Genomic DNA, 24,243 nt, shown 5'->3' with positions numbered 1-24,243 from the left:
CTTCCATCTGGAAAGTAATACTACCTCACAATCTATGATTGATAAAAATCTATGGTTATGTCTGACCAATTCTATTGCATCTAGCACCCAGCTCCTTTTCCTTCCATAATGTGGAAGGCTTACTTGGGGAGGGGAGGAGAGACAGACATGGGGAATGCTCAGGGCTTATCCTGGCTCTTCACTCTGGTATCATCCCTGGCAGGGCTCAGGGGACTGTATCGGTGTGCTGGGATCAAACTCAGTTGGCAGTGTGCAAGCACCCTACTTATTGCATTACTGTTCCCGCCCCAAGATTACTTTTCACTGTAAAGGTAAAGGTAAAAGGTAAAGGCCCTCCCCTTGTTCGTCGATTTGCTCGAGCGGGCCCAGTAATGTCTCCATTGGAGACTTTGTTGTTACTGTGTCTGGCATATCGAATACGTCACAGGGAGCTTGCCAGGCTCTGCCGTGCGGGCGAGATACTCTCGGTAGCTTGCCGGGCTCTCCGAGAGGGGCGGAGGAATCGAACTCGGGTTGGCCATGTTGGCTGCGTGCAAGGCAAACGCCCTACCACTGTGCTAGAACTGTTATTTTATCATGTTTTCTTTAAATGAAGTCAAAACTCTACTATGGATTGTACTGTTGTCCTAAAATTCATGATATGAATCTCTAATCCTCAGGGGGATTACACTGGGAGATAACTACTTTAGAAGGCATTTAAAATTAAATGGGGGGGAGGGGAGAATGATAGTACAGCAGGTAGGGAGCTTACTTTGCATACCTTGATCCCCAGCAATGCATATGGCCCCCCCATCCCTGCCAGGAGTGATCCCCAACCTCTCACCATGACTCCCAGGAACTTTCAGAGCAAAACCTCATCCTTGCCCAAGGCCACAGCTCTCCACAAACTCGCATAATGTATCTTCTTCACAGTTAACTATGTAGTTAACAGTTAACCACATAGAGAAATAAATCTAATAAAACATATTAGCCCTAAATAGAAAAGTAAATCAGATCTTACTCCTGTTTCTCCACAATGAACACAGTTATTTTCGAAGTGACACAATGTAAGAGCTATAGGTCCTACCTACCTGTTTGCACCAGAGATTTATGAACTCTTTTAAAAATCTAGCAATCCTGGGGCCAGAGTGACAGTACAGAGGGTAGGGAATCTCAGTCTCCACCATCCCATACGGACCCTTGTGCACCACCAGGAGTTACTCTCCTGAGCATTGCCAGGTACGGCACAAAACCAAAAACAACCAACTGGCAGTCCTTTCTGCCTCTGCCGCTTCGTCTCTCTTTTTCTTCCAAATGAATTTGATAGCTTGTACTCATCTACAATTCTATTTTGCTCTTTTCTTTACACTTGTGCATGCTCACAAACTTTAAGTGACTGCTCAGCTGAGGTCAGGGGTCATTTAAATTGTATCCAACACCTGCACTATCTTGTACGAATAAATCTTTTTTTTTTTTACAGAATAATCCTGTTTTCTTTATAAAAAAGAATTATTTTTCCTTATAATATCAATGGGATACAATTAAGAGAATAATATTTTATATACAAATGTCTGTCTTGGAAATCATTCAAAATTAAAGAAAATAATAACTACAATAATATTTTCACATTATTAAAAGAATCACTAACCCCCAAGTACAAAAGCAGTGCATTGAAATTGCCATGTTGTACAATTTTTAGAGGTATTAGTCACGTTATAATATGGCAACTAGGTAAAAGTTATGGTAGGCAATATTTATAGTAATATACAAGATACATAGCACTGTAGCACTGTCCTCCCATTGTTCATTGTACGAATAAATCTTTAATTTCCCCTTCATGGCTCTTCTGTAAGCTCTCCCAGAACAGAAAGTACCATAGCAAGGAATGCTGGTTTCACTGGAGTTCTGCTCTTGAAAAGACAAGGCTGAAGGCAGCTCCTGGGACATCACCAATGTAAGGGCAGACCTAAACTTACGGAAAGAGGATGGGCCAGCAGGCTAAGTGCAGCTCCTTGACAGCCTGACCAGCCCCCACTGCTTGCATTACGCTTTGAATCACTTCTAGTGTTTCAACAATAGCAAAGTGTGCCATTACAGGTGAACTAGCAAACCAAACAGAGGATTTGGGCTCTAATCCCCTTCTAATTGTCAGTGTTAAAATACTTTTGGGGGTGGGGGCGGAGTACACAAGCTTGGGTGCTTGCCTTGCACACAACCAACCCAGGTTTGAACCCCAACATCCTATATGGTCCCCAGACAACTCTTGGAGTAATTCTTGAGTGCAGAGCCAGGAGTTACCCCTGAGCATCACTAGGTATGGTCCCCCAAAATGTAAAATAAACACAAAAAACAACTTTTGGCATTAAGGGAGGAAAAAGGCAATATGGCCAGAGAGATTTAGTAACAAAACACTTGCCCTGCATTCCTGCAAGTGTGAGGCCTTTGGTTTAAATCCCTGCACAGAAAAAAATAAGAATAAAAGACATTTTCTACATCAATGTGGGTAACAAGTGTAAATGAAAGACCATGATACTTAAGTACTCTTAATCATTATTTTTGTTAGTCTTTATTAAAACAAAATCAAAATTTCAGACACCAAATTTCATGATATATACAAGAATATACAAAAGTAAAAGAAAAAAGTACATATCCACCACACTAGGAAAGCAGAAATTTCAACCGGTTATTCTATTCCAAATCCAAACTCTTACATCCAGGATGTCACAGAGGTCACGTCTTTTTGTATCTAAAGTAAACATAAATCTATTTAATAAAAGGCAATAACATAGATTCATTTGTGAATTGCCTAACAGTTCATTAATATTCCAAAACACAATTAAATCTGCATTACAAAAGAAACTAGTACATGCCACAGATACTTTTTTAGAGATAAAAAATGATAAGGTATTATTATAGACTTTATAGTGTTAAGCAGAGTTTAAGTTTCCTGGTACATTTTTTTTTAAGTTTTTGGGCCATACCCAGCAATGCTTAGGTCTTTCTTCTGGCTCTGTGCTCAGGAATTACTCCTGGCAGTGCTCGGGGAACCATATGGGATGCGGGAGATCAAACCCAGGTCAGCCCCATGCTAGACAAGCACCCTAACCTACCTACCCACTGTACTATCTCTCTGTCCCATCCTGGTACTTATTTTTAGATAATTTAAACATATACCTGTAAGTGCCACCTGTTTTAATATGCATATTATAACTGAAAAGCTTTTCACAGGTTAAGTAGTCCAAATTCACTTCCTCTTCTCTATAAAATCAACATTTCACTGTTAAAGCACATCCCACATGTAAATTTACTTCAGCTCAGCAAAAGGATTAGTCCAAAAATAAAAAAGCAAAAAATAATAAAGCTCTGCTAAAAATTCAAATTCACAAGACTCAGTCTACCATCCTCTAACTCTAGTTCATCTTCTGTTCGTGGATTCACTGAATTTAACTGCTTTACAAATATTCAAGGCTGTTAGTGAGGGATGTAGCTCAGCAGTAGAGACAATACCTGGCATTGGTATTGGTCCAGTTCAATCCCTGGCCTAGCTGAAAGAAAAGAAAGAAAATAGCCCCAGTCTGACTTGAAAACCTAAAGAGCTGATCCTATTCCAGTGCCAGAATTTAAACTCACAACTTTGGCTATCTTAGGGCAAGCAATCAGGGCAGAAGCTATTCAGTACTGACCCCCAAAATCCATTCTATGTTTGAGCATGTTGTACAAATAAAGCATCAAGATCCATTTGCTAAGTATCAGAGTCACAAGGTTTCCCTGTAATGGATCTAATTAAAACAAATTTGAAAACTAAAATAAAATTGGTGCTTCTCACTTACCTTATTGAGCTCTGGAAACAGTTCTTGTATCACAATGTCCAATAAAACATAAGTTAGCTAAAGTGACACACACAAAAAATTGGTTACAGACAAATCAATAAAATGGTAAAACAGAAAACTCAGGAGTGCAGAAATTTAGGAAGGAAGTGTATATAACAAGCATAAAATGACAGTGGAGAGATATGCAGTGGATAGGGTGCCTGCCTTCCCTTCCATGCAGGCAACTAGGGTTTGATCCCCACCATCCCATATGGTCCCCCAAGCCTATCAGCAGTGATCACTGAGCATTCAGCCATGAGTTAAGTCCTAAGCACCACTGGGTGTACCCCCACAAATAAATAAATAAAACAAGCATAAAGTTGCTTCAATAGAAACAAGGTTTTGTTCTTAAGATGAGAGTTGAGGGGCTGGAGGGATAACAGAGTGAGTAAGGTGTTTATCCTGCACATGGCTAACTGAGGATCAACCTCGGCATCCCACATGGAATCCTAAGCTCTGCCAGGAGTAATTCCTGAGCGGAAAACCAGGAGTAACCTTTGAGTAGTACTGCCTGGTATGGCCCCCAAACAAAACAAAACAAAAAAAAGAGATGGAGTTGAGTGCACATATTCACATGTGGACGACATCCTATGATGCCTATAACCTGAAGTTACGATCTCAATAAACTATGTATAAACATGAAAACGTTACATGTGGTTATTCTGTATAACTCAATAACTAAACCCTATGTTTTATAGTTTTACAAATTCCATGGGCTGGAGTGATAGCACAGCGGGTAGGGCATCTGCCTTGCATGCAGCCAACATGGCTGACCTGAGTTCGATTCCTCCGCCCCTCTCGGAGAGCCTGGCAAGCTACCGGAGTATCTCGCCCGCACAGCAAAGCCTGGCAAGCTACCCCTGACGTATTTGATATGCCAAACATAGTAACAACAAAGTCTCACACTGGAGACGTTACTGGGCCCGCTCGAGAAAAATCGATGAACAACAGGAGGACAGTGACATATTCCATAAATTTTCTATAAATTCCAAATACGAAGATTATTATCTATTTTAAACAAAAATGAGTCATGTTATAAAGAAAAGGTAATCAGCAAAAAGTAAGATATAAACTACAGGAGACCAGAGCATACATAGTAGTACAGCAGTTAATGGTGTACTGACTGTACAGTCATTTGACTTGCACACGGCCGACCCTTGTTCAACCCCAGTTCGACCCCCAGCATCCTGTATGTTTCCCTGAGCATTCACCACGAGTAACTCCTGAGTTCAAAGCCAAGATTAACCCCTGAACATCACCAGGTATAGTCCAAAAACAAAAACAAAAAAAAAGAAAAAGTCAAATAAATTTTACTTTTTATTTTTGGGTCACATCCCACTGTGCTCAGGCCTTACTCTTGGCTCTGTGATTCACAGATCACTCCTGGCAAGACCCAAGGGGATCATAGGGATCAAACCCAGATTGGCCACGTGAAAGGCAAGCACCCTACTCACTGTACTATCTCTCTAGCCCCAACTTTTTCTATTTGAACAGAGTATTTTGGGGGGATAGGGCTGGAGGGTTACGGGGACAGTGTGCTCACGGCTTACTAAAATAGTGCTCAGGGGACCCATATGCATTGCTGGGACTCTAAGTAGGTAGTAGGCTGTATGCAAAGTATGTGCCTTACCCCTAGATTAATTACTCCAGTCCTCTGGGGTTTTTTTTTTGGGGGGGGGGTTGTTTTGTTTTTTTGCTTTTGCTTTTTGGGTCACACCCGGCGATGCACAGGGGTTACTCCTGGTTCATGCACTCAGGAATCACTCCGGGCAGTACTCGGGGGACCATATGGGATGCTGGGAATCGAACCTGGGTCGGCCACGTGCAAGGCAAACGCCCTACTCGCTGTACTATCGCTCCAGCCCCTCCAGTACTCTATTTGAATGTTCAAGAGTTGCACTGCTTCAATTTAGAACAGTGTCACTCCACTTCAGAGTTATCTATATACCAAATATCCTATTTTTCTGTTCATGAAACTAAATCAAGGCTAGTCAACCCACTTAATGAATTTACCTGCTTATTGAGAACTGGCTGCTGTAAGCCATCGAAAAGAATTCTGATGCCTTTATACTTAGCTTCTTCACCAATACACTTGACAATCAAATCTAAACAAGAAAGTGACAAGTAAAGCAATTTATATTAAGTGACTAACCATTATCTAGATGGCAAAGCAAAAATCTCTACCCTGTTTTATAGCTATTATGCAGAAACTATAAATCAGTACTCCTAAAGCAATATTCTGAAAAGATAATACCTAAAGCAAAGGGTTTTATGTCAAGTTGATAAATGCAGTATTGTAGTCTTTTATTGTGCACAAAGCATAGTGTATGATGAGAACGTTGCAATAAATAAATATGCTTACAGTATTAAGCAATAAACAGAGAGCTGGAAAATCATACATATGGTGGGTTTGAGAGCTACAGCTTAAAGACTAGAGTACTTGCTTTCCATGTCGAAGACCCAGGTTGAATCTCTAATGCTGCCTGGCCCCTAAAGCCACCACCAGAAGTGACTCCAAGCACTGTTGGTATGGCCCCAAAATAAATTAACAATAATTATGTATTGTATGAGCCCATTTGGGGTCAAACAAAATCTTGAAAATGAACATTTCATCAGTATACAAGTAGAGAAATGGAGAGAAAAGTACACTCAACTGAAATGCTATTTCTGCACAGTATGGAGATGATAGCTTCTACTTTTTATTCTACATATTTCTCCTTATAATGCTTTAACATCTTAACAACAAAAGCTAATTTTAACATCTACTTTATTCAGTGAATCTGACTTCACTTCTATGCCTTTTGTTTTGTTTGGTTTGGGGTCATACCCATTGGTGCTCAGGGGCTACTCCTGGCTCTGCATTCAGGGATTACTCTTGGCAATGCTCAGGGGATCATATGGGATTTCAAGGATTGAACCCAGGTTGGGACATGAAAGACAAATGCCATTACCAATGTGCTATCACTCCAGTTCCATGTCTACTTTTTTACTAATAACTTTTCACCATCTGAACGATCAACACTTTAGGAAAATTTAAAACACTAACTTGGGATCTAAAAACTTCATATTTTTGATAGACTGTACAGCTGTTATATATCAGTTCGTTACAGAAAGAGTGAATTCTTTAAAAAAATTTATTGAAGAGACATGATTTATAGTTACTGATAGCTGTGTTTTAGGCATACAATAAAAAATTCAACACCGAAATTCCCCCACCAGTGTCAGTTTCCCTCCGCCAGGGTTCCCAGTTTCCCTCCCCACTCCAACTCTCACTCAACGCCCCCCTGTAAACTTGACAGGCACATTGCAGGGTTGCAGCGGTTGCTGCTTAGATCTCAGGTTTTCAATCCGGCTGAATCTGCGTTTTGAACATACTCGTATCACTGGTATAACTGAGGCCCTGATACCTTACTCCTCCTTCCAAAAGAGCAAACTCTTATTAAAATTGCTACTTGATGTTTCCCCTAAGCAGGAAAACTATTCTTTTTGTTTGCTTGGGGCCACTCCCAAATGGCCACTCCAGATCACTTCCCACAACACTTGGGGACCACACGCTACAGGGGATCAAACAATCAAACCCAGGCCTCCCACAGGCAAAGCCTGTGCTCCAACCCACTGAGCTCTCCCTCTGGTTCAAGAAAATTACTCTTAGCAAGGTACTAAAATATTTATGTTTCCCCTGCCCCCCAATCAAACTGATATTCTTAATGCTATTCATGAATGCTCACATTTTTGAGAAGTGGTTTAGTTGGTTTTATGAGATAAGTCTAAGTGGCAAAGTCCAAATTCGATTTACAATAGCCCAGAATAGAGTCTTTGTATTTTTAAGATATGTGGACTAATGTTGATCTTTGTGACTCCTCTAATTCACCGATACCACACAGAATTTCCCAAATAAAATGTGTAAAGCGTGATAGATAAAAATAAGTGATCTTTGAAGATCCTTTAGAAGTGACTAAACAAGACATGAGAAGAAAGGGCAACAGAAAGGCATGCTAAGCTTTCTCACTAGCTAAATGTTTCCTTCCCAAATGAAAGTCTTGATGTATATGGGATTCAAACTTGTGCATCAGTAAAATAACAAATTATTTAATGCCTTTCCCTGTTGTTTCTAAGAGTTCCTGAATCAAAACTAAGACTAGCAAAGCCATGAATGCCAAGTATTGCTGTAATATAAAACAAATTATCTCATCATTTAACCACCAAAAAACCTACTGAAAAATAGGTTTTGTTTACCTTTAAATTCAGACCAGGAATTTAACTTATCTTCCTAACAGAAACAGGATTATTCTGAAACTAGCTTTCTTCCTATTTTTAACTTAAAAGGCAAATTCCATCCTTTTTTTAATAGCCAAATACTATACATTTTTATCCATAGTTCTTAGAGTTTTCATTGAGCTATCTAAATAACGCAATAAAAACTGAGGTGCATTTAACTCTTCAAGTTAAATTATTTCCGTCGTAAAATAGAAATCCAAAGTGAAACTGCTTTGGTATGATTACTTCAGTTTTTCAGGACACTGCATACTGGCTTCTAAAATGAGTGCTCTAATTTTCATTCCTACCAACATTGTCTGTAGTTTCTTGTTCTACATTCTCACCAATCTATCCTTGCTATTAACCTCTTTGATGTAAACCTACCTCACAGATAGAGATAACAGTCATCTTGGCTTTTTATTTTGTTTTCTGAGGCTTTGGGGCCAAATCATGCAGAGCACAGAGCTCACGATCCACACAAGGGATCATGTGGTGCCAGAGACTGAACCTGAGCTCCTGCATGCAAAGCACCTACTCTCGTCCTCTGAGTCACCTCACGGGTCTGCTCACTGTTGTTCTGATTTACATTTCCGTGATAAGTGATCTGCCTTTTCTCTTCGGCTGTTGGTCATCTTTATGTTCTCTCGAGTGTCTATTTAGATATTCTGCCTATTTTTATATGGCGTTATTTGTTTTTGCTGTTGCTGAGTTGATAAGTTCTTCATAAACCTTGGATACAAAACTTCTTGGGTGCATAGTATAGTACCTTTAGTTCCATGCTAATTTCTCTTACCATGCAGAAGCCTTTTAATTTCTCTAATCATTAAGGTGAAGTCCCCAACGGCATCATGGAATATGTGATTTTATAGAATACCTAACCTATGGTTTTTCCTAATGTATTTTATAGTTTTGGGTCTTATATATCCAGGTTCTTAATCCATATTGAATTACTTCTGTATAAAGAATTAAAGAATCACGCAATTTATTCTTCTGAGAGTGGCTCTTCCATTTTTCCAACACCTATATGATCTTGGGTACTTTTGTCAGAGTTTGTCAATATGAATGTGGGTAAATTTTGGAGATCCTAATTCCATTCCTGATTTTTATTCTACTACCAATTATATCACTCTGCAATACAATTTGAGTAACATGATGGTTCCAAATTATTTTTCCAAAGTTGCTTGAGCTACTTGGGGTCTTTTAATAAATTTTAAATTATTTCTTTAAAAATTATGAGAATTCTCTAAGGTATGATTTTTCTTTTTTTCCTGTTTCTGGACCACAACCAGAGATGCTCAAGCTTTATTCCTGACTTTGCACTCAGAGATCACTTCAGACCATCTGGGGTGCCAGGGATCAAACTTGGGTTGGCCACATGCAAGGCAAGTGCCCTATGAACTACTATCACTCCGGACCCTCTAAGGTACAATTTCTGAAGTACTCTATTTAATTAGCACACTATGTTTCTTCACAAATGTCACTGTTCACTAACCCATGACCCCTATAACTCTGTCCTATACATCACTGTTTTGCTAATTTTCAAACTTCAGTATCTAAATGTTTACTACATTTCCAACTATCTATCCACTTGCATGATCCATTACAAATTACTGTTTAAAGAATTTGGCTTTGGGAGCTGGAGCAATAGGACAGCGGGTAGGGCACTCGCCTTGCATGCAGTCAACCTGGGTTCAATCCCCGGCATCCCACATAGTCCCCTGAACACCACCAGGAGCAATTCCTGAATGTAGAGCCAAGTGTAACCCTTGAGTGCAGACAGGTATGGCCAAAAAATAGAGAATCTGGCTTTTGAAGGTAGAAATAGCCTTGCCAACAACTTTCAAGTACAAACATCATAAAAAACAATTTTTATTTAACTGAGTTCAATTTCTAAAATTTAAGAAAGTAGTCACTGTCACTGTCCTCCCATTGTTCATCGATTTGCTCGAGTGGGCCCAGTAACAACTCCTTTGTGACACCTGTTACTCTGCCCCTCTCAGAGAGGCTGGTAAGATACCAAGAGCATCTCGCCCGCATGGCAAAGCCTGGCAAGCTACCTGTGACGTATTTGTTATGCCAAACACAGTAACAAGAAAGTAGTAAAAAGTTAGCCTCAATAATTATTATACACTATGACCTCAAAGGAATGTTAATATATGTTAAACAACTTCTTAAATATCATACCTGGCATATAATTCATCATTTTTTCAAAAGTCTGTTTTGCTCGTTTTTGCTTATCTTGAAGAGTACGAGGTTCAGTGTTCTCACAGAATATAGCATCTAAAGAGAGAGGAAAACACTGAGATTCTACCCATTATACACAAAAGTAATTATTCAGAGTAGATATCGAATAAAACTGAATAAAAACAAGATTTTATTTTTTTCAGATCTTATTAAAATCATCTAGTACACAAAACATGAGACTATACAAACCTCTGAGAATTGTTATGAGTGAAACCAAACGGTTCTCCTGAAATAGCTGTTCTAGCTTATGCTGAAGGAGGTAATCAGTATACATTTCCAGAGTATTTTTAAAGAGGATTCGAGTTCCCATTAAGAGATGATGAAGCCAGTCAGGAACTTGAAAAACCACTCGACCTGCAAAGAATCACATAGTTATGATAAATATTCTGAACATTTTCTAAAAATATCAATGATATATATTTTATTTGTAAATACTAGTAACCATGTTTGGGACAGACACATTAAAATGTTATTTATGACAGAATAATACTCAAAACCATCAATTATGTATGACATATGGTAAGTTAAAAGTAAGTTGTAACAAATAAGCAATCAGATCTTACCGAGGTACATCAGGTAATCATAGACTCCTTCTACAGTCATTTCCTTCATAAAATAATTCTGATTTTGCTTTCTCTCTGTATTCTCAGCACGATTTGCATTATTCTTAAACAGATCATTGAAAAGCTGAAATAAAAGTTCAAATGTCAGAGATACATAGTTAGCTAACCCTGCTATTAATCTCATTTAAAGTAAAAAGCAGCAAAGGCATTCAAACTCTAACCAATCAAAACTATTGGTTAAACCAATCAGAATTATTAGATAAATTAATACCTGCTTCAAGAATATCACATTTTAGTTTTTGGCTCTTTTGGTGCCAAGAATTAGAGCCAGAGCCCAATATACGCAAAACATGTACTCTATCACCAGGACACATCTATAGGGATTGTCACTTTTTATCGATGAAAGGATCATTACGATGACTAATATGCATATACAGTCATTATATACACTAAAAGAAATATCATCAAAATACATAATGTAGTTTAAGAGACTTGCAGAACTACAGAGATAGTAGCACAAAAGTGGTAGAAGACTTCAACTCTTACGGAGTTGAAGACTTCAACTCAATGGATACATAACCTGTACACATCAGTGAGAAATTTAACTAGATGAGTGTAATTGACATCCACAGATACGCTACCCAAAGTCAAGTACACATTCTTCTCAAGCACATGAACATTCTTAAGAACAGACCACATATTGGGTCACAAACCAAGTTTGGTACATTCACAGAAACTGAAATAATAGCAGGGATCTTTTTTGTTCACAGAGCTATAAAACTAGAAATCAACCAGGAAAGAAAAACTGGACAAATTTCAAATATATGTAAGAAAATACACAACACACTACTGAGAAACAACTGGACCAATAAGAAATTCAAAGTATAAATTTGAAAATACCAGAAACTTGTAAGAGGTTCATAAACGAATACTAGGTACAGATGCGTGCTAATAAATTTTATTTATATAGAAAAAAGGGGAAAAATTTAAACATTTTTATTGAATCACTGTGAGATAGACCATTACAAAGCTGTTCATGATTGGATTTCAGTCATACAGTATTCCAATTTTAATTTTAAAAATCTAGAAGAAATAGATATTCTTAGAATCACATTACCTTCCAAAATGAATCTGCAAGACACACAAATCTAAACAGACTATTACAAGCAAAGAAATTGGGACGACAATTAAAAATCTCAAAAAGCAAAGCCCATGGCTGGAGTACAGTGAGTAGGGCGCTTGCCCTGCATGTGGCCAACCCAGGTTTGGTCCCCAGCACCCCATCTGGTATCCGCAAGCCAGCCAGGAAAGACACCTAGTCAGAGAGCTAGGAGTATGCCCTCAGCACCACCAGGTGTGGCCCTAAAAAAACTAAAACAACAACAGCAACAACAAAATCCACAAGTCTGGCGAGATTACTGAATAGATCAACAAACTGTATTTCTGTTTACCAACAATAGTGGAAAAATATTATTAAAGTACTGTCCATATATAAATCAAAAATTAAGTTGGTTTTTGTTTTGTTTGGGGGCAGGAGGAGGAGTCATGTCCAGTGGTGCTCAGGGCTTACTTCTGCACTCTGTGCTCAGGGATCACTCCTGGAGGTTCTGGGGATCTAAGCTAGGTTGGTTGTGTGGCAAGACAAATGCCATATCTACTGTACTAGCACTCTGTTCCCAAAAACAAAGCTTTTTTTTAAAGTGGAGGGAGAGGGCTCTCTTTTGTGCCCCACAGCTAACTGTAGCTAAGTACAACTCTGGCACTAAACTGGGTTTCTAAAGAACAGGGAAGGTAGATGATATAGTTCAGGAGAACTTGCTTTGCATATGTGAGACCCTGAAGGAAGAGAGCTAAAGAGGAAGGGGGAGAATGAAAGGAGAGAAAATTTATCTCTATAGTTCCATGCCTAGCTCTTAATAGCTGGCATACAGAAAAATAGTTGCTTTATGAATGGATGAAGTATTTTCAGTAACATTAAACTGAGGCAATACTATTAAATAACAAATATATTACTGGGATACTCTATTATCGGAAGTTTGTGATTTACAATGTCTAAAGAAAACAATTTTTTAAAGAAATTTTCCAAATGCAGGAAGGGTAGATGTTGTAAATAAAACAGCACAAAGAACATTTACTACATTAAAGCAAAACTACATACTACTCACCTAAAATTATATAACATAATACCCAAAGAAAAGAAAAGTTCAATCTATTTTCATTAACATAAGATACTCCATTAATTAAAGAAGATTCCCCATAAAATGAAAAAGTCATTTCAAGTAAGGCAACTTCAAACTTAATGATACTTTAAGGCCAACTGCAGTACCTTCTTATTATTTTCTGAAGTAGGGCTGAGAATGGTCAGTTCTGGTTTACTTGGTTTAGGCTTTGGAGATTCACAAGAATTAATGAAATTCATGATGAAAGGTTCCAAATGCTGACCTTTCTACAATAATACAGAGATCATGGAATGAAAATTTTAAAACAACAATGTTCATTTTTAGTATCATAATCCATTAAAACTAACATATACTTAAATATACTTAGAAATATCAAGTTCTAGAATATATATAAATCAATTACTCACCTCTTTAATTAGTTTTCCAGGAACAGACTTTATAATTTTTCCTGAAATTAGAAATGTCAAGTTTATAAAGTTAAAACTTACTTCATAATTACTTATATCAAAACTACTCTGGACAATTTTATATTAAACCACCAACTAAAATATATGTGCAACTGATCATTTCACACTTAATAGAAAAAAAATTTTTTTTGGGGGGTCACACCTGGCGATACACAGGAGTTACTCCTGGCTATGCACTCAGGAATTACTCCTGGCGGTCCTCAGGTGACCATTTGGGATGCTGGGAGTCAAACCTGGGTCGGCTGAGTGCAAGACAAACATCCTACCCACTGTGTTATGACTCCAGTCTCCACTGGAAATTTATAATACAACATTCTTAACTATACACACATTTGGAATTTACATTAAAATAATTCACTGGAAAAAAAATTGGGGTAGGGAATGAAATAAACCAAGTGTTGATAACTATTGAAACAATAAAGGTAGAGTCAGAGATATAGTTCAGTGAGCTAGAGCACAAGCTTTACAAGTATAAAATAAAAACAGAAGTAGAGATTGTTCAACAACAAGCAAATCATCTAATCCTCCTACCAGGCCACTTCCCTAATAATCTCATAAACCAGTCTTCCTTCCTTCCTTAGAATGTCTCAAGTCTCTTCAACTGAATTTTCCAAACTCGGTAAGTTAGAAAAGCTCTAAATTTATTCCCGACCTTGCAATTAATGCATTTATTCTGATGTTTAAATAAAAACCTCAGTCATCCTTAAGCATTTCTTTTCCACAGTCAACATTGTCTATAATCAGATCCAATTCCATTTCCTAAACACCACATAAATGTAACCAAAACATGAAATGCCCTTACATTTTACCCCTTGATATAAAGAATCAACACACCAGATATTTTTGCTCAAATAAATGTATTAATTTAAATGTATTAATTTAAAATTACAAATGAAAGTCATATCCTACTAGTAATACTTAATATATTCATTTGTGTTATGTATACTTTTTAAACTGTCAAAAAGTGATTTCTAAATGTAGAAATATGATATTTATGATATTTAATATGATATTTATATAAATATGATAAATATGATATATTTATAAATGTAGAAATTCTCAAATATTGATTTGAGAATTCAAATTTTCCCAGATTTGTTTTGAACTTATACAAATAGAATCATGCTTGTATACATCTTTAATGCTTTCTTCCATTCAAACTATAGCTTTCAAGTAAAACATTATACAAATAACTGCTTAATGTCTACAAGTAGTTACATGCTATAGGTATTGCCAGCTATAGGTATTGATTTTATTATTTCATCACAGTTAACCTGACGTTACTGTTCACAAATACTTTCTAATTTAAGCTATTATAAACAGTGTGGCTGTAACAGTTCTAAAATATAGATTCAAGATTCTCCAGAGCACATATGTCTTATAAAGATGTTTATGTAAACCATCCCACTTTATACCATTTTTCAAATGGTTTTTCAATTTGTATTACTACTAACAGCTGGAGCGATAGCACAGCGGGTAGGGCGTTTGCCTTGCACGAGGACGACCCGGGTTTGATTCTTCCGTCCCTCTCGGAGAGCCTAGCAAGCTATCAAGAGTATCCCACCCACGTGGCAGAGCCTGGCAAGCTCCCGGTGGCATATTCTATATGCCAAAAATAGTAACAAGTCTCACAATGGAAAAGTTACTGTTACCCGCTCCAGCAAATAGATGAACAATGAGAGGACAGTGCTACAGTGCTACTGCCACTAACAGTGTGTAAGAGATAGTCTCACAGATGGCTTCAATTAAAAAAAAATTTTTTTTTCTAAATTTATGTGAAATACTGGTTCTTTTCCAGTTTATGTTTTTATATAATTCTCTATATAGACTTACCAAGATTTACATCTGGAAGTATCTTATCAAGAAATTGTGTTTCCCCCCCATTGGGAGAGAGAAAATCTGCCAGAAGTTGACTATTACTCAGTTCTGGATGCTGCGAAAGTTTCTTAAATGAAGAAAAAAAAGAAAAAAAAGGTTTGAAAATCTAGAAGGGTAATCAAAAATATATAAATGATTTTTTAACAAGAAAACAATTTCAAATTCTCCAAAGCTAAATTTATATTCAGAATAATTTTTTTCAATTTCATTTATATAAAGAGAATGAAAATATAACATAGCATAGCAGGTAAGACCTCATGCTCCAAAGGCATAAATGAATTTGAATTCTAGCACTTCCATATGTTAGCTTGATATCCCCAGGAAAAGTCTTAAATTGTCCGCCAGTCTACTACTTCATGTATTATGTGAAATTACCTACTTTGTAAATGTAACAAAAGGCATTTTGTGCTCTACCTGATACAAAGATAGAACATTAATATTATCTCTCAATTTCTAACTACCAAACAAGTACTATAATACTGCCAATTAGATAGTTCAACAGACTGGAAGCATGCTTGGAATGCAAAAAATCCAGATTTGTTCCCCAGCACCAAAAACGGTGTCTCCAGCACTGCTGGGAGTACTCCTTAAGCACAGAGCTAAGAATTGCCCCTGAGCACCACCATGTGCAGATTTAACTTTGTAAGCCTCCCTGCTATTAAAAACGTAAAATAAATGAAGCTGGTATAAAGCATTTTATATAAAATTAAATGGGTACCAAAAAAATGTGAAATAACCTGGAAAAATTTGTTGTCTTTTATTGCAATACAATTTTCGTACAAGATAAAATGCCCTTTGGGGCTGGAGCAATAGCAAAGCGGGTAGGGCGTTTGCCTTGCATGCGGCCTACCCGGGTCCCATATGGTCCCCCTGAGCACTGCCAGGAGTAATTCCTGAGTGCAGAGCCAGGAGTAAACCCTGTGCAATGCCGGGTGTGACCCAAAAAGCAAAAAAAAAAAAAAAAAAAAAAAAAAAAGAAAGAAAGAAAGAAAAAGAAAAAAAGATAAAATGCCTCAAAAGCCAAAATTAATCCAGTTGTTACCTGATATTCAGTTTTGCAACTATGGAACAGTTGCAAAACTTTATAAGCAAAAATCTATATAACTAAAATACCAGTACTCTAACCTTTATATCATGTTATCACAAAATATTACTTCTAGAATATGATACTTTTGCTTAGGGTCACACATAGCTATGCTCAAAACTTACTCCTACCTCTGCACTCAGAGTCACTCCTGGAGGGCTCAGGGGACCATATGTGGTGACAGGGATCAAACCTAGGTTGGGCAAGTGCAAGGCAAGTACCCATGGCACTATGTCTATAGATCCACGAATAAGATACTTTTGTTCTCAGAATTAATCAGTCGAAAGGGCTGGAGAGATAGCACAACAGGTAGGGCATTTGTCTTGCACACCATCAACCCTCAACCAGGGTTTGATCCCCAGCATCCTTACCAAGAGTGATTCCTAGAGCCAGAAGTAACCCCTGAGCATCGCTCGGGGTACCTCCCCACTCCCCGCCCCAAACAGAGAATTAATCATTTCAAATAACAGGCTGGGTGTATCAAAAAAGGTAGACTGAGAACTAACATATGCTGTATTCAAATAACCTTATGGTACTTAATACTCATATTCTAATCTCTCTACCAGCAAAAACTCATTTCAGTTCAAGAACTTAACAGTTCAAATACAGGAACTACAGCATTATTATACTGTAAAATACATTTCTTTTTGTGTTTTTGAGTACTCCCAGGTCTGCATTTAGGGGTCATTCTTGGGGGTATGCAGGGAACATATGCTGCCAGGGATCTAACCTGAGGCTCCCAGGTGTAAAGCATGTGCTGAACTCTTCAAGTTGCATCTCTGACCCCAATAGAGTATTTTTAATTAAAAAGATCCTTATAGAGGATGAAGCAATGTACAGTATATAGGGCGCCTGCACCAACCTGGGTTCAATCCCTAGCACCACATATGGTCTCCTGAGTACCACCAGGAATGACTCCTGAACAAAGAGCCAGGAGTAAGCCCTGGGCACACCATCACCCACTTCCCCTGCAGAAAAACAAAACAAGACAAAAAAAAAAAAACACTCTACAACTTTTTTTTTTTCTCTACAACTTTAGAGGCTAGGAGGCACTCAAATTTAAGTAAATTAACACTTGGAAAAATACTAAATTCAACCAAGTATAAGGGACCTGCTATCTGCTAGGGGACCATACCTGGCAGTTCAAAGGGGTTACTCCCAGCTCTATGTTCTGTTTTGGGTTGGGTTGCTGTTGTTTGGGGGCCACATCACAACAGTTGTTACTCCTGGCTTACTCGGGAGTTGTTCAGAACTTAGTCCTGGCTCTGTACTCAAGGATCACTTCTGGCAGTGCTCAGGGGGCCATATGGAAAGTCAGGAATAAAACCCAGGTTGGATCAAGTGCAAGACAAGAACCTTTCCATCTGTACTATCTCTCCAGCCCCCAGCTCTGTGCTCTGGACCTCCCACGTGCAGAGCATGACGTCAGCTCAATGAGTTATACCTTATGTACCAAAGACCACTTTTAAATACATCGAATGAAAATATCTATTCTTTGATCTTAAAGATTTGAGTGAAAAAAGATTAAGATCTCCAATTTTAGGAGTCTCAAATTGGTAACTTAAAATCCACTGAATGTCAATGAAAATCAGATACCAACTATACTGTTCACATGATAAAATGCTCAGACCCAAAGAAAATTAAAATTCAACCGGTAGCAGTAAATGATAAAGAACAATGAGATAGCAACATAAATGGAAAACACCTATAAACTGCAAATGAAAATAGAGAAAAAAAAAACAGCAGAGAAAAATCAAGAGTTCAGAAAGATACTAATATAAAATTAAACAAAATACAAAACAAAAATAGGAAAACTATCCAATATCTGAGATTACATTTTGTCTTCTACACCAAGGTTTTCTTTCTTGCTACCCACACACCACCCATCATCCCTCATTTACTCTGGGGGACGGGGAAGAAGGGAAGGATGGAGTTTTGAGTCTGGCTCTGCTCAAATGACCAGATGTGGTGCCCAGGATCAACTGGGGTCAGTACCTGCTAGGCAAGCACCTTACTTCTTATACTATCTTTTTGACACACATATAAAAAAGAAAAATTAAAATAAGCTCTTTATAATCCCACTGAATATTCATCTTATATTCTAAAAAGTCTAAGTAAAAATATTTTAAACCCACTTTATAAGTTATTTTTAAAGTGGCGTATATGTACAATAGAAAAGGACAAATAAGAGAATACTACAATTAGCAATGCTTTAAATTAAAATTGGTACAATACCTGCAAATATTCCTGAAATTCTTCTCTCTTTGACTTCAAGAATTCATAATTTTTGGGGCCAATGATTCTCTTGGAGGGAAGCTGAGCATCAGGAAATGTGCCTGAAATTAGTGTATACAGAAGCAATTATCATATTCTATTGTTTTTTAAACCTAGACTATAATCTAATATGAAAAATTCAGATTATAATGCTGCCTTGTGGCATTTAAAAGCATCTTGATAAATCAGAAAACTTCCAGAAGTCCAGACCAAAGATTAACATTGATAATCAAAATAATCACTTTCACTCATCAACTACTTGACATGGAAAAAATTTTTGACTTTCTAAACTAGATGAAACAGCTTCAAAAATATGACATTATTTTGGAAAAGGAATTCTCTTAGGCAAAAATGTTACTAAGAGATAGCCCCTCTGGTAGCATCCTGCTAATGCTAATATATGCTTTGAAATAATAAGGATACTTTATCAGGTAGGGTTGAAAGGAAAATTTCGGACCGAAAAAGGAAAGCTATTACTGGGAATTCAACCCAGCTTTGGTTAATTCAGTATATTAAAAGTGTGGAGATAAATGATCTTCTCTCCACTCTATGTCAGATGGAAAAGTTCTCGGAAAAGGGAAAAAAAAAATCACGGCATTATATTAGTTTGTGGTGGAAACAAAGAGAAAGCCATTTAAACACAAGCACAAGGCAGAGATAGTTCAAAGGACTGCTGCACAGGCTCTGCATTTAGGAAACTCAGTTTGATCCCAGGGCCGAGTTCCCTAGAGCACTGCCAGGAGTGGCCACAGATATGTAAAGGGAGTAGTCAAAAGGCACCACTAGTTGTGGCCCCCAAAACAAGATAAAAAACAATAAAGTCTTGTTTATTGGAAAATTCAAAATCTAATAAAAAAAAAACAATTGACCTTGTATTCTTTATCTTCCTATAATAGTCATATCATAGGTTTTGCTGTCAGTGAAGAATAAAAAAGATTTTCTGTCCTTTTCAGTTCACAGTCAATCTCATTTTGGATCAGGGACACTTCCACAGGGCTTTACTAAAATAAAAAGATTCAGAACATACAAATAAGACTCACCAATTTGGGGCCAGAGAAATAGTTCGGTGGGTAAGGTGCTTGCCTTGCAAGCAGCCAACCCAGACCTGATCCCCAACATCCCATTTGATCCCTGGAGTCCCACCAGGAGCAATTACTAAGCAGAGTCAGGAGTAACCCCTGAGCACTGCCGGGTGTGGGCCCAAACCCTGTCCCCATCAAGAAAATAAAAATAAAAATCACCAATTTTTTTAAATGACTTCAAAAATTACTTCCTAATCATATTCCTGAAAGTAACATATATATGTGAGAATGAACTAAACAGATAAATTCTTTTCCTGTCTGGCTGCCCTGAATAGAAACATTTAGCTAGCTTTGCCTCCTTATTTAATTCTAAGAGCTAAATCAAACTATTTGCCCTGATGTTTGGCAAGGAAGATAAGAGTAAAGAACAAGTCACCCTGAAATATCTGGTTTAATCTTTGCCACATCAATATCAAAATTAAATCAGAAAAAGAAACTTTTCTAACATATAAAACAACTATTTAAAAGTTTTGGGTATAATTTATAAAATGTTGCATTATAAAAACCTTTGAGATATAAAATAAGCAAAAAAGGACAAAACCAGTACATCATTATTAATTGGATTGTGACATTTGACAATATATTTTAAAATTAAATTTTTAATCTGGTTCAGCAATTTTTAAGAAGGCTAAATGTAAAATGCAATGTTTATACAAAAAGGAAACAAACCATGAAATTCTGTTAGTTTTGATTCAAGTACATAGAATTCAAGGTATCTTCTATAGACAGACCAATGTTCAGGCTCATGTCCAACTGTAAATGGAATGAATAACAAATAATTTTATGAACAACTACTAGCAGTATTTAAAACAGCATACAAAAATAAAAAGCCTCCCATTCTTAACAAAATATATTCTTACTGTCATTTACAGAAACACTGTAAATGTAATTTGAAGAAATGAATGTCATCTATAATGGAATTATTTCAATATAATTTTCCCACATCAAAACCTAGCAGAAAAATTCAAGTTATGCAACTGTGATAGGCTTCAAATGTTAACTCAAAAAATATATAGCATAAATATTTGTAATCAATTTTAAGTCTCTCAAATATCTACCATTGTCCTGATTTAATAATACAGTATAGAATAGTACTAATAGGATTTTTTGCAATTACAAAAATGTTCTACACTACCTAAACCAATACAGTATTAGCCACATGTTGCTACTGATCATTTAAAATGTAACTAGCATTAAGCCAAAATTTGATATATTTAATTACCAAATATGGTTCAATTATAAAGAACCAAGTAATAGTTTAAAAAATTAAAATAGGTCTGCTTATTTTAATTCCAGGTCCCGCTTTATTATATGACTTCAAAAAAATAACACCTCTATACCTCACTTTGCCTACAGAATGATTTTTTTCTATGACATAAAATAATCCACAAAAAGAACTTCTGTGTAGTGCACAACACACAGTAAATACCCCAAAAATGTTACTGCTATTATTAGTATCTCATGAACAGATGTAAAATGCAATGCATCTAGTCAACTAAAATAAAAAAACACCTGTGGGAGGCCAGAGAGATAGTAGGTAGGGTGCTTGCCTTGCACACATCAGACCCACGTTCAAGTCCTGGTGTCTCATACAGTCTCCTGAGCCTGCCAGGAGATTCCTAAGTGCAGAGCCAGGAGTAACCCCTAAACCGGGTGTGGGGATCCCCAAATAAAAACAAAAACAAACCTAAATTCAAAAACAAACAAACAAAGCCAATCTGTTGATTACAAGTTATAAAGCAAATACTACCTCCCTTTCTCAACACTGGTCTTAAAAGATCTTTTTTGTATTTAACTTCTGTTTTTAAAATACTGAATTCCTGGGGCTGGAGAGATAGCACAGCGGGTAGGGCATTTGCCTTGCATGCGGCCAACCCGGGTTCAATTCCCAGAATCCCATATGGTCCCCTGAGCACCGCCAGGAGTAACTCCTGAGTGCAGAGCCAGGAGGAACCCCTGTGCATCGCCGGGTGTGACCCAAAAAGAAAAAAAAATACTGAATTCCTGTTTCACTATACATAATAAAATTAATGTAGTACGTAATAAAATTTTTCATTCCTCTGCACAGATCATGACTTCCCAAGAGTGTACTATATTAACAAAAGTCTACAGCACTACAAACTAAACTTATTTTTAGAATGTAAGTTTTAAACTATTTTTGTTTTGATTTCATAGTTAACTTATTAAGTCGACATTTTAAAAACAAAGTACAAACATTAGGGGCCGGGGAGATAGCATAGGAGTTAAGGCTCCATGCAGTCAACTCTGGTTCAAACCCCTGTCACCACAAATTGTTCCCTAAGCGTGGCAAGGCATCACTCCTGAGCATAGAACCAGGAATAGCCCAGGAGTATAATAGCTGAGATATTGTGCTCTAAAATAAAACAAAACAACCAGAGTACAAACATTAAAGATAGCTGTCCCAAATGCAAAAACAAAGTGTTCCCAAAGTATTTAAGTGTTTATCAGATGTAAATATTTTGAAAGGAAGTAAAAGTTACATAAATTAAGTTATACCTTCATAGTAAATAAATTTCAGATCAATAAATTAGTTAAGTGGTAACAGAAATGGCCTCCAAAACAACAGGGATGTAGTCATAATCAAGAGCTAGACTTGGCAATTTTTTTTTATTTTTTTAACAAATATCTGTGCATTAAAGGTTTGTCCTGTTGCAAGGTTTGTTCTGCTTTTAGCAGAACCTGGGATTGAACCCAGGACATCATGTATGTAAGGCAAGTGGCTCTACTATAGAACCACACACCATCAACCTGAAAAATTCCGAAAAAGATAAATGAGCACCTTTTGGCCAAGTTACTCATGAGTTCTCCTACCTGCTCTTCGATCATTTCTTTCAACATCAATACAAAACACAGGGATTCTCTCCTTTTTCTCCTTCCTTTCAGAAGAGGGATCTTCAAAAAAGTCTACATATGGAATACTAATTTTCCAGGCAGCAAGGTTTCGGGGAGTAGAAGGTGTGCTCACAGCTTCAACTGGTGAATCATCTTCCATTACAACAATACCTTCTTCAATCTAAACATAATTATGAAGACAACTTTAATATATCAAGGACTTTAGACCACAGCAAAGGGGAATTAACTCTGCACCCAGGTTTCCAACACTCAGTTCAGTTTTTGTTATCTACTCAGTAGAGAGCCCAGCAAGCTACCGAGAGTATTCGATATGCCAAACACAGTAACAACAAAGTCTCCAATGGAGACGTTACTGGGCCTGCTCGAGCAAATCGACGATCAACGGGAGGGCCTTTACCTTTACCTTTACCTTTACTCAGTAGAGAAGCAAATGATTGCAAATGAAAGTTCGAATCAAAGCATCAAAGGTTTGTCCTGTTGCCAGTGGTTTTTGACTGGGGACTACCACTATTGTGGCAACCACCACCCATTCTAGCCAGAACACACTCAGGACTAACAGGCACTTGTTTAGTCAAGCCAACAAATTCTGCTCCATCCAGCCCCTCTATTGGCAGCTAGCAAGTAGGTCATACCTTCCAAAGCATTCTCATAAGGTACAGATATTCAAATCCTGAGCAAGTATGGTGATGGAGGTACCAGTTGCCTATTAAGTTCAAAACACCACACAAAATCTATTTGCATGCAGATCTGTGCAAAGACAGGGTTCTGGAGACACAGAAACAGTATATGGAAGGAGCTGAGAAGTATGATGTTGAGCAAAGAAGTATTATGCTGAGCGAAGTCAGGAGGAAAAAGAAAAATACAGAATGACCTCGCTTATGCACAGGATATAAAGAAGGGAACAACCAAAGGCCAAATGCAACAGAGCCTGAGAACCAGTCTACAGAACTGAGCTTAACTGATGAGGAAACAGCAGTGCCAAAGGAAGGGGAGGTGGAGGGAACTCAGACCCTGAGACCGTGGTGGATGGAAGAGTTGGAATGCTGTGTGCATGAAACCCTAACGCGAACAGACTGTAAATCATGGTGACTAAAATTAAAAAAAAAATAGTCATGTGTCAGCATGGATGAGCACTGGCAAGCACTGCAAATAAGAGTGCAAAACTCTCGGGGCTGGAGCAATAGCACAGCGGTAGGGCGTTTGCCTTGCACGCAGCCAACATGGCCAACACAGGTTCGATTCCCAGCTATCCCTATGGTCCCCGACCACCGCCAGGAGTAATTCCTGAGTGCATGAGCCAGGAGTAAGCCCTGAGCATCGCCGGGTGTGACCCAAAAAGCAAAAAAAAAAAAGAGTGCAAAACTCTCTAAACACTGTGACCAAGTGTGTGACATATGATCACCAGTGAGCATCAGAGCTAAGTATGTGTATAACCTGATGTCATTACAATGACAACAACAAAGTGAAGTGAGTGGAGGAATAAAGAAATTAA

General features: G+C 37.5%; 1 protein-coding gene across 4 annotated transcripts in view; it reads right to left on the bottom strand.

Moving 5' to 3' along the window:
- Positions 1-2,517: 2,517 nt before the first annotated feature.
- Positions 2,518-24,243, bottom strand: part of SNX14 (sorting nexin 14) — a 63,579-nt gene continuing 41,853 nt past the window's right edge. For all 4 annotated transcript variants that reach the window (XM_056109738.1, XM_056109740.1, XM_056109739.1 and 1 more), the window contains 12 exons: positions 22,710-22,911; positions 20,547-20,630; positions 18,757-18,857; positions 15,393-15,504; positions 13,500-13,540; positions 13,239-13,358; positions 10,913-11,036; positions 10,539-10,703; positions 10,290-10,385; positions 5,862-5,953; positions 3,810-3,866; positions 2,518-2,725 (listed from right to left, as the gene is read on the bottom strand). In XM_056109738.1, coding sequence (XP_055965713.1) covers positions 2,687-2,725; positions 3,810-3,866; positions 5,862-5,953; positions 10,290-10,385; positions 10,539-10,703; positions 10,913-11,036; positions 13,239-13,358; positions 13,500-13,540; positions 15,393-15,504; positions 18,757-18,857; positions 20,547-20,630; positions 22,710-22,911 — 1,233 coding nt within the window. In that variant the 3' untranslated portion in view covers positions 2,518-2,686. The remainder of the gene's footprint in view (positions 2,726-3,809; positions 3,867-5,861; positions 5,954-10,289; positions 10,386-10,538; positions 10,704-10,912; positions 11,037-13,238; positions 13,359-13,499; positions 13,541-15,392; positions 15,505-18,756; positions 18,858-20,546; positions 20,631-22,709; positions 22,912-24,243) is intronic.

This window comes from Sorex fumeus, unplaced genomic scaffold (genome assembly GCF_029834395.1).
Source record: "Sorex fumeus unplaced genomic scaffold, SorFum_2.1 ptg000008l, whole genome shotgun sequence".
Taxonomy (NCBI): domain Eukaryota; kingdom Metazoa; phylum Chordata; class Mammalia; order Eulipotyphla; family Soricidae; genus Sorex; species Sorex fumeus.
The sequence above is the reverse complement of the archived record's forward strand: the minus strand, read 5'-3'. Positions and strand labels throughout refer to the sequence as shown.